Below are 10,919 nucleotides of genomic sequence, written 5' to 3' on the forward strand. Positions count from 1 at the left end.
AGGCTCTAAAGTCACGGATTTTTTAAATTTAGACACTGCCTCAAACATGTTGACTGAGTCGAGACTGATTCTTCGATGGTGCCAAAAATGAGCGTCCGTTCCCATGAAAAAGAATCATTGAGGTCCCATCTAAACTTGTTTCTATTCCTCTTCAAGTAAACGCCAATGTAAAGTACGAAGTTGCAAAAGTGGAGTTTGTAGTTCTCTGTAGTCCTACGAAACGCACCCTAGATTTCAATTATACTTTTTATAAAACGGCTGAATGAGATTAGTTAGGGCGGAAGTAAAAAGTAGAATCCCATGCCAGATCTTCAAAAAGATCGGTTTTTTAAAAAAAAGGAAAATCGAAAGTACTCTAGATCGTGAGTACTTATGCAGGGACTCTATAGTGCTTTAGTGTCCTTGACTTAAGTGACGACGCCATTCCTTGAGATTTGCTCACTATTTCCTATCCCAGGGATCAATTTGAGTGAAACTTCGCCACAATGGTCCCGTAGCACCTTGCTAGCACCAAAAACACATCTACATATTGAGCACAGAGCAATTTCTTAATGAGCCTCGGACACTGGATTGGGCCAACTCTGTACGACCTTCAAGAGGTCGTTCCTAAAGCCATAACCTACTCGAACATCGAACTCGACCCTTAAAATCCAAATATTATCCTCGTCATTCAGCCTTACGAGCACGACAATTTGGACCACGCTGACTGGGATCGTGTCTCAGGAAAGACGAGACCACATTCCTTTATCGATCTGAAGAATTTGATATCTCGTGTCATGCATTGTCATGGCTTCGGACAACAAAGGATCCACCATCAACTAACTCGGCTTGTGCTCACTTGTTGTTTGGCTAGTTATACGCGGATTTCACCCTTGTAGCCGTGCATGAATGCCAGCCAGACCCGTGGACAGACAGTCAGGCTCATCAAGGCGTGTTTTATCGCCTCCGCCATTTCATCCTGACACATTGGAATGCTGCCATTTTAATCCAATGAATGGAATCCAATTGACATGACTACGTTGGGTCCCGTTCCGAGTGTCATCCCAAGCATTGAGAAATGCGTACTCGTTGAAGATCCTCTGATTAACTACCACCTTCTGAGATTCCTGGGTTCGAAATCTTTGGATTGAACCGGCATCATCCGGCCTAATTCAGTTCTTTCTGATGGAAGACCCGTGTTCCAGATGGGATTGGACGATAACCTCTGGCATCTACCACATAGGGAGCTACTTATGAAAGTACATGCAAAGCTGCCATATCTATCATTTGATTTCTGTCCAACAATCGCCTTTGAACATGCTCGTTTTTTTTCGAGGACGTAAGATTTGCACTTTCACTAGCTTTGGACAAGAGTATTGTACATGTCTTAAAGAAAGAAGGACAAACATACAGTGAACAGAATTCTCCATACATTAGGCATAAAAAGAGTCTTGATTCGTTAAGGTCTGGAAGGCATGAACTTGGAGTTAAGAAGGAGCCAGATACCAATTCAAGATAGAGCCCAGCTGGAAAGAAAACCAACCATGGGCAGGACTGGGAGGTGATCATTAGACGATAGTTACAACGGCAACAACAACAGCAACAACAGCTGAACAACTGGTGAAGGAAAAACTTTGACAAATTGTACTTGTCACTAGACGGAAATCAGTACTGTACTCCGCGTCCAACATCATTACAAAGTCGGCGCAAAGATTTTCATCGAAACAACTCGGTTCATAAATCCGTGGCGACATAAACAAAATTTCATTGTGCATCATTGTACGATATTCATTCTAACTCACTTACATTTCAATGTGTATACACAAGCGACTTTTCCACACAGAGAAGGGGGGGGGGTATATGTATTAAAGTGAGACAACCGACGGTCGACGACTCCCCAAAATTGAATTCTTCCATTTCATGCCTTAGTTAGCAATCTATTCAAGTTAGGAATTTCTTGGCTGCACGCACTGCATTGTGCTTTTGAAGTCGAGCAAAAGTAATTTTGAGGAGCCCTGACATCTGCGAAAATGAGATAAAAATTACAGAGTGCAAAAAGTTCCGGCCCGACCTGAAGTCCTGTCTGTCCATCCCTGAAATGAGACACACTGTGACACAGTATCATTATCAATGCCCACTCTGACTGTACCTCATGTGTAGATTCAACACTTGTTTCCAAAGTTTACCACGTCCCTCACACCCTATCAATATTAAGAAAAGATGGAAGAAACGTCCTAACAGCCGTTCGTCCTAAGAAACGTGTATGTTATTGTTGGTCCCATTCCGTTCACAATAACCTCTCTCTTTCCTTTTTGATAGAACGAAAAGGACGTTTCGTTTCGTTCAGCAGTGATATTGTTCACTGCGGCACTGTACGTGTTATACACATGCGCTTTGTATATGCTGGACAGGTTCTGTTCTCTTTGCACCCATTATGCTGTTCAGGCCTCTTGGCTAACAGGGAAAAGAGACTGAAGCTTAGTTTTGTAAACGCATATGAATAGCGTTCCACCCAATTTCGGGGGAGTAGTTTCAAACTGGATTGAGTGTCAACGACAAGATATAGTAGAACAATGTTAGACGCGTTCGTTGGCTATGTTCTCAATATATGCTCAGCGCTTGTGGTTTTGGTGGTGGTTCCATTTCTCTATAAAGAGTTAACCATGGGCATTTGTCGCTAAAAGAAGAGACTGGACGGGAAGGTGATCATCATTACCGGTGGAAATGCGGGTATAGGCCTGGAAACCGCCAAAGATCTTGCCAACAGAGGTGCTGAAATCGTGATTGCATCCCGAAATATATCCAAGGTAAGTCGAACGAACTTATTAACAACAATATGTTTCAATGTGTCCGGCTGTCTGAATAATGGAAGATGGTTGGAATGAAGCCATAACCGATTCTCGTTGTAGACCAATCAAGTAGTTGCAATGATCAAGAGTGAGACGTCAAACGAGAAAATTCACGCCAGAGCATTGGATTTATCCCTGCAAAAAGATGTGAAGCGGTTTGCTCGAGAGATGTTGGAACAGTTTCCCAAGATCCATTACCTCATCAATAATGCAGGTGTAGCCGGGGATATGACGGAACGAATCTTTCCCAATCCTGCTGTGAAACATGAACGGGAGATGACCAAAGAAGGCTTCGAATTGAGAATGGCAACTAATTTCCTTGGGTGAGTAACAAAATGGGTTTCCTATAAGGTGGAACATTATGTACCTCGACACAGACGATTGTTAGTATCTTTTCTCTTTGCTAAAGAAGAGCGAAGGCAATAATCAAAGAACAAAGAACATTATTCCTTTAAGGACAGTTTATTCAGTGGTGGATGTTATTACCCAAAAATAGTAAAAGTTAATTCTATGACTGTTTGTTCATTGTGGTTACATTACTTAATGTTAGTGGCTGATTACTAGCTGTTAATTTTAGCATAAAATTGACGAAGCACATTTGAACGACACCGGATGCAAAGGAAAAGGTAGCATGATTGAATGGATCATCTAAATCTATCGTTGATAAGAACAGTCTTCTATCATGAACGAGTGCGAACAATATTTTTTTAAGTCTTTATTTAGTACGAGAATGTCTCATTGGATCCGTTACTTACAGTATTTGTGTAAGCATTGTCTTGTCCCATTCTGGGTTCAAGGAGCGCCATTCCAGGCGAAGATCCACAAGAAAGGGGGAGGGGGGAGACCTGGGATCGAACCCATGAACCCGAGCTTAACTCGGTCGCGCGTTAACCAACTACACTCGGACCATCTCTCTTTTTTAAAAGAACTTCAAGTATTCAAGAAATAGGCAGTACCCAAAGTATACATCCGTAACAATCGAAACTTTCTCCCATTGTTGAGAAGAGCACGGACGTGCCCTTAATGATAACTGACCGGATCTATGGTACGACACCATAACAAAACTTCACTGAAAGTAAATGCAATGAGTTTACCAAAGGTAAAGAGGGTCTTAGATTGGTGGAGGTGTAACTAAGTAGTAATTTCAATATAAGAATGTAAATTTCAGACAAAACGTAAAATTAACTCAAACAGAAGGAAAAGAATTCAAATTATTGTGCCTAAAAAGAAAATCATCACTCATGTGGTCAAACCTATTTCCAGCCCCACCACGCTCACCGAGCTGCTATTGGAGCGAATCAAGGAATCCGGCTCGCCCGATGAGGTCTCCAGAATCATTCATGTGTCGAGTATGGGCAATATGTACTCAAAAATCAATCCCAACGACATGGATCTCATGGCAGCCCGCCAACCTCGTTTTGACGTTAGCCTTCAGTATTGCAATTCCAAAGTGATGCAACTCCATTACAATTGCCATTTGGCCCGACAATTAAAAGACTCCAACACTGAGAGCGTAGCCCTTCATCCAGGTTAGAAAATGGCACAAAGCCAACCACAGAGGCACTCCTCGATTGAACTTTGCGTTGTTTCCCCACTACAGGAGCCGTGAGGACAAACATATTTCGGGACGTCTCTTCGCTCGGAAGGCTCCTACTGATTGATCCGATGTTGTGGCTTTTGGGCAAGAATTCACGGCAAGGAGCACAAACTTCTATTTTTTGTGTGGTCTCGGATGATCAATTGAATGGGAAATACTTGATGGATTGCCGGCCGGCCTGGTTTGTCCATCCCTCCGTTGGCGAAGAGCATCACGAGACCAAGATGATCAACCAAGTGAAACGATTACTTAATTTGAATGCTGCCTCCTAGAGTATCTCGCATCTGGACTTTACGTCAATGGAAAGAGTTAGAAATCTGTCTTTGTGCATGTACGAAATAAAAGGTGGATCTTCTGTTCGTGGGAGTGTAACTTGAGATTGTCTTAATTACGTAGACCGAATACTTCGGTTTTGTTACTGTACTTGAACCTCCTAATCCAATTCAGCTGTTATTTATGGAGATAAACGAACGTGTTTCTTGAAGAAAAACCTAAACCGACACAGGGGTTCGTTCGGAGCTGAGAAATTTAAAGTGTTCACAGGGAGGCTGGAGAAGTTTAGTATGAACCTCAGCTAGAGACTTCGAACGTGACGAATTCCAGCAAATAAGTGCAAACATGATGCTGGAAGTGTTGCTCTATCTTGGCCGAGTGATACTCAAACTCTTGTTGATCCCATGGATGCTTTGGCTTTACAAGGAACTGACCATGGGGATTTGCTACTTAACCAAGAAATTGGACGGAAAAATTGTGATCATCACTGGTGGAACCAAAGGTATCGGCTTCCAAACAGCACTAGGTTTGGCTCAACGAGGAGCCGAGGTTGTGGTGGCCTCACATAATGCCAAAGAGGTGAGTAAGAACACATCTAATATAAATGTGGTCCATATGATGATCATCCACTCTATTCATTCTAACCAGACGGAAGCGGCTGTCGCCGACCTTAAAGAGATATCTGGCAATCCGAGGATCCATGCTCGAAACCTCGATCTAGCGTCCCAAGTCAGTGTCAGAAAGTTTGCCAGAACCATCTTGGAGGAGTTTGAAGCGATCCATTGCTTGATCAATAATGCCGGGATTGGTGGAGATCTCCTACACAAGTACCTTCCTAATCCGGATCATGGGAATCCGCATAAGTTCACGGATGATGGTTACGAGAGAATCATGGCCACAAACTTTTACGGGTGAGGAACATACAGTAGAGTAGAGCTGTCATGTTGCCTGACGAGTTCCACTGAGACCCAATTTTTGTTGCAGACCCTTGACCTTAACGGAATTGCTCTTTGAGCGGGTAAAAGCCTCGGGTAAACCTGGCGACCCATCCCGGATCATTCATATTTCTAGTCTGGAAAACTACTACGCCAAGATTAATTTGTTTAACTTGGATCTGAATTCGAGAAAGACCCCATTTGATGCCAGAGCACAATACTCGAATAGCAAATTGCTCCAATTGTACTATAACCAATTTCTGGCCCGGAAATTGAAGGAATCGAATTGTCAGAGTGTGGCCTTACATCCGGGTAAGCGAAACAGAATGATTTTCTGGACGGATTGGATTCATCTTACTTTTCTCCGTTAAAGGCTTGGTCAGGACGAATTTCACCAAAGAGTTCTCCGTCTTGGGCCAATGGATTACGTACATCAAGTTTCTTATCGTGGGTAAAAGTGCTCAACAAGGCGCTCAAACGTCCATTTTTGCCGCGCTCTCCGACGAGGATCTGAACGGTCGATATCTCTCGGATTGTCGGGATGCATGGATTGTCAATCCAACCGTTGGGAGGGAGGAACGGGAGACGAAAATCATCAAAGAAACCAAGCATCTTTTGGGCGTGCCCTAACAGTCAAGACAAACACTCACTCTTCAGACAATCATCCCCATATACAGATCAGATTTGCTCGCTTTTTTTGATTCTTGATTTTTTAACATTAGAGCCTTGGAAATTTCCAACGAGTTGCTGCTTTCAGAAGAACTTCTGGTACAAAATCTCGTGTAAACCGCTTTCCGTTGTACATTCTTGGCCGAAATCAGACCTGCTTACCGATGGTTTCTTATTGAGGGTGACGACACCGACAATATATGGCTTAGTTGATTAACAAATTTTATTAATTCTGGTGATTTGACATAACAGGCAATTGATGGCAGGCAACGAAAAGGAAATGGAAGGACATATGAGATACATTTGTACTAGGTGACCTTTCATGCAAGGCAAAGCTTGACGGTTAATCATTCTTAGTACATCTTCTTGGTTGGTATGGTCTTCTTGTTCGACTAGGACGAGGAAATATGATTAAAGATTCGATTGTGGTGATTCATGATCGCAAAATATTTCATTCGAATACTTGGTGAGTTTGGAGAGTTGATTGAACCGTTTTAAAGTTGAGAAATGTGTATAAATGCATTTTGAACAAAAGTGATTGACGGGATTTGTGCCCCGGCCGAAACTAGCAATAGCGGCGGGAGCAACAATGCCCACGAGTATTAATTCATAGAGTGGGTGGTATTAGGATTCCTAAATGCTCACAGGCCCATCAGGTGGCCACGGCCGAAGTTGGTGGGAGAGTCGAATGATCGAGAAACCCGTTCTCTTTCGGCATCTCCAATGGAAGCTTATTATTGGAGAGAAACGATTTGGGCTCTTTGGATTTGACACAAAATGGAATGCTTTCGATGGCGATCACCGTGTTTTTTATTTGGTCGCTTGGGCACTTGTTGGGGCCAATGGGAAGTCGCGACATCCTCGTCGTGGCTTGTTCATCAGCCGTGGTTTGAAAGGCCACGCCCATACTCGCGGTGGTATGAGTCCACATGAACTCCCCTTGCTGCAGTTCCGGATCAAATTGAATACAAACGGCGCCAGCCAGTTTTTCCGGCACGTTCTCCAGAAACTCCGAGTTGGCGAAACTGTCCATGCAATTTTTCAGGCCTTTGATCGGGGCCTCGGCTCGGCCCACGTTGAGGGCCACTTCGCGGGCGAGGAAAGTGCGGACGAGATACTCACCGCATCCGGTGGTGCTCACCCCGATGGTCTGATCGCGGGGTCCCATTTTGTTCTGGGCCCAACACCCGCACCCGAAACAGGAGGCTTGACCCACGCGACCCGGTTGCTTGAGGGCGATGCCACCACTGCTCACCGAGCTGGCCACGTTACCGAATTGATCTATGGCCACCACTCCCACGGTATCGGTGACCTTATCATCTTCTGGCGGTTTGTCCAGTTCCGGGGCACGATCTTCTTTGTCATCTTCGTCTTCGACATTGATGACCTCGACGGGCAGGAGCTTAACCTTTTTCGTGACTTGTCGCTCATTGTACAACTCGAGTTTTCGTTTGTAGTACTTGTACAGCTTGCCGGATTTTTCACTAATCAACTTGTCCTCCTCCAAACCGGGGAGACCACGCTTAATGGCCCAATCTTTGGCGCCATGGCCGACCAAAAATGCGGGTGGGACCCGACCCATGGGTAACAGACCGTGTCGCTGTTCTTCCACCAAGAGCTTGGCCACAGCAATGGGATTCTTGATGCCTGGCATGGCACCTACTGCTCCAAAGAGTAAGTTTTGACCATCCATGATCCCTGCATCCATTTCCACGCTACCAGCTTCCGTCTATAATAGAATATATCATCAATTCAAGGATCGTAAAGCCATCTCAAGCACTAGTGCCATTCTTTTACATTGGCTCATTGTGCGCAATGAACACATATGTAGTATGTGTGCCGGAGGCACGCTGTGACTTCCAATAAGGGCCCTTATTTGCAACGTCACACAGCCCAAGGTAAACGGGAAGACGCACGGTAGATTGCTAAATAAACTGCTCTTGCCTTGCCTTGAACGCAATTTCTTTTCCAGACATTATGTGACCCGGGGCATTAACTATAAATAAGTTAAAGATAGAATTAGCCAAAAACAACACAAACGCATTATAATTCAATTTAAAGAAATGGTCCCAATCGGCCATTTATTAGGCAGAGGCTGAATGACAAAGCGCCCTCTGAAGTGTAGAACGTAAAACATATTTCGTGCAACGAGCGTAGTGTAGTGTGCAAAGTGTTTTGAAGTCTGTTTCTGAGCTCAATATTGAAGCTTTCTAGAGGGAAGTAATGGGATCGAACCACGAGGCTCGAATATAATGCTTTATAACTGATCAAGATGCTCGTGGAGGAGACATCCTCGATTGCCGAACCAAGATGAGCTTGTCATACAAACAACTTTCCAGTCCCGCTCAGTGAGCACCTTACAGATGCCGGGAAATGTGATGACCCTAGTCTTCTTTCAGCCAATATATCCGTCTACATGACTTCCAGGCATCAACCGCGGTAAAAAAGGGTTGTTTGAGGAGGCCTGGCTTCATCAGGGCTGGTTTACAAGATGCCTTAATTCTTCTTGGCCTTCCGGGGTCGAAATTACGTAATGGCTCCTCGGACACAGACATTTTGGAATTATTGTTTCTTGATTGTTTACATCCCAGGCTCAAAATATCTCAGCAGTTGCATGGCCGAAGGATTTTGATTCACTCCCTTAAGTCGACGGATAAATGTAATCAGAAGCGCTCACCCTTCTATGTGAGATTTGTATTGTAAGGCTATCCAGTTAAAAAGACCAACCAACGCCAGATGATTGGGTGAACTTCGTTTGGCATGCCATGAGCGTACAAAGGGATGGGGGCCTCCTCTATTGTGTTACCGTTGTTCCAAGTCAGACCGAACGAGCACCTTTCAAGATGTTATCAAAAATAATGTCCGATTGTGTAACGTTCATTTGTAACGTGTTGCAAAGTGTCCCTCTTTTGGCCTAAAATTAGCGCACAAATACAGGGAAAGAGTGTCGCAATCAAGTAACTGGTGGTCCTGACCTCGCCCTAATGTGTTTTCACGGAGGACTGAAATCTTTCAAGCGATGTCAACGTTCAATTGATTACTGATCAATCTGGCGCCAGATGGCTGCTTCACTGGGGTCGTCAAACATAAGGGGACAAAATGGCACGAAAATAGGCCTGGAACATCCAGTGTCTCACCCAGCCGGGGACCCACCCCCTCAATTCCAATTGAATGGCTTTCGGATAACTAGACGATATCTTTCCCCCACATGATCCCACCCACATGATGGGCAGTGCCATGAAAATTGGTAGCCTGTGATTGGAAAATGGTCCCTCGACGGACTAGGTGATTGGCCATCAAGTTTGAGGCGCCAATTGGTATCAGGTTGACATAGAGCGCTTATTAACTTTTACTACGGTTTCAAGTTGGATTGGGTTTAAAAGGTTAAGTTCAAGTTTGAAGCAAAATAGGACCGGCCGCTAATGGGTGGCGGAGTAACGTCATGACCACGATCGATTCAACCGAACCGTGATATTGTGCCCTCCTCAAGCTCACCAGATTGGATCCAAATCCGGCGTTGGTACTGCCGTCATCTTCCAGGATCTTGGTGGCCTCCGTCACGGCCTCCAGGGCCGTATGACCGGCCCGCAACATTTGAGTGGCCTGAGCACACGCCCGACTGCACAGACTCAAATACAACGGTGTCTTGAGCTCGGAATGCTGACCCGCCCCGATGTGCACGCCCACCACGCCATGAGCCAACGGCGGCTCCACTGCGGGCGAGACAAACGCCGGTCCATCCACTCCCGTCGTCGACGACGACAGACTCGCACTCATGCTGGACCACCCCACCCACCACCACCACTTCCACTACCACTACCCAATCAGACCAAGGAGAGGGAAAGGCAGACGGGCAGGTGGGAGTGGGAGTGGGCGGGGGCGAGCGAGCGAGGGGAAGGGGGAGGGGGAGGGAAAGAGGGAGGGCGTGGGTCTCCGTCCGTCCGTCCGTCGGTGGCTCGTGGCTCTTTCAGCGAGCTTCCTGCCTGGCTTTGGTCTGCTCCTTGGACTGCTTCCTTCCGAGGTTCCAAAGTGAGACCAGCGTCAGCTGTGTTTTGAAAAGGGATGCCAAATCGGGACCCTCCCACCAGGCCAAGGAGGACATAACGGACATAACCCACTCGTTCACTCCGGTACGAGGGCGGGCTGAGAGGTCAAGGGTGCCAAGATTTGAAGATTTTTGGCTAGTCAACCATGGCAGCGGGCTATCGGTCGAATTTAGTCTCACTTGGATGGGCCACCTGAGAGCCAGACTTAACACAAAATGAGGAGGCCTTTTGAATGGCATTGACCCAACCTGGAAATGTGTATAGCCAATCCTCCGTCCGGACTCTCGGTACTTTACCTTGAGACCAGAAGGATCTGGTTTAGGAGATTTGTCGAAGAGAAGGTATGGATCCATTCATAGTCTGTCTCGACTTTACTGTCCCGTTTTTGGCCCGCCCAATAATATCTCTGTACAGTGTCATGAAGGTTTTGATTGGGGCAGGCACAGCACTGGCGCATTCTCGGTCGCGGGTCATGCTTTTAGTTGTGGCAAGAAATTTAGCGTCCACATGGCCATCCATCATTCACGTATTATGAAAGGCAAAAGTTTGAAAACTGGCATAAAAGTATGGT

The 10,919-nt window shown here is 45.5% G+C and overlaps 4 protein-coding genes across 4 annotated transcripts in view; 2 read left to right on the plus strand and 2 right to left on the minus strand.

Annotated features, from left to right (window-relative positions):
• Positions 1-2,043, minus strand: part of LOC131887756 (proton-coupled folate transporter-like) — a 5,718-nt gene extending 3,675 nt beyond the window's left edge. Inside the window, exon 1 of the mRNA XM_059236445.1 lies at positions 1,786-2,043. Within this exon, the coding sequence (XP_059092428.1) occupies positions 1,786-1,787 (2 nt within the window). The 5' untranslated portion in view covers positions 1,788-2,043. The remainder of the gene's footprint in view (positions 1-1,785) is intronic.
• A 390-nt stretch (positions 2,044-2,433) lies between these two features.
• LOC131887786 (retinol dehydrogenase 11-like) lies at positions 2,434-4,784 on the plus strand. Its single transcript, XM_059236487.1, is given in 4 exon segments — positions 2,434-2,786; positions 2,889-3,151; positions 4,092-4,357; positions 4,429-4,784. Coding segments are annotated over 4 exon segments (1,032 nt in total). The 5' UTR covers positions 2,434-2,552; the 3' UTR covers positions 4,698-4,784.
• A 106-nt stretch (positions 4,785-4,890) lies between these two features.
• On the plus strand, positions 4,891-6,373 carry LOC131887793 (retinol dehydrogenase 11-like). Its single transcript, XM_059236500.1, has 4 exons — positions 4,891-5,277; positions 5,347-5,609; positions 5,683-5,945; positions 6,007-6,373. Exons 1-4 carry the CDS (start codon positions 5,044-5,046, stop codon positions 6,261-6,263), a joined length of 1,017 nt encoding a protein of 338 aa, XP_059092483.1. The 5' UTR covers positions 4,891-5,043; the 3' UTR covers positions 6,264-6,373.
• A 128-nt stretch (positions 6,374-6,501) lies between these two features.
• Positions 6,502-10,307, minus strand: LOC131887748 (threonine aspartase 1-like). The gene is made up of 2 exons (XM_059236424.1): positions 9,798-10,307; positions 6,502-8,031 (listed from the first exon to the last, which is right to left on the minus strand). The coding sequence occupies exons 1-2, from the start codon at positions 10,077-10,079 to the stop codon at positions 6,955-6,957; spliced, it is 1,359 nt and encodes a 452-aa protein (XP_059092407.1). The 5' UTR covers positions 10,080-10,307; the 3' UTR covers positions 6,502-6,954.
• Between the last annotated feature and the right edge of the window lie 612 nt (positions 10,308-10,919).

This window comes from Tigriopus californicus, chromosome 1 (assembly GCF_007210705.1).
Source record: "Tigriopus californicus strain San Diego chromosome 1, Tcal_SD_v2.1, whole genome shotgun sequence".
In the NCBI taxonomy this organism is placed as follows: domain Eukaryota; kingdom Metazoa; phylum Arthropoda; class Copepoda; order Harpacticoida; family Harpacticidae; genus Tigriopus; species Tigriopus californicus.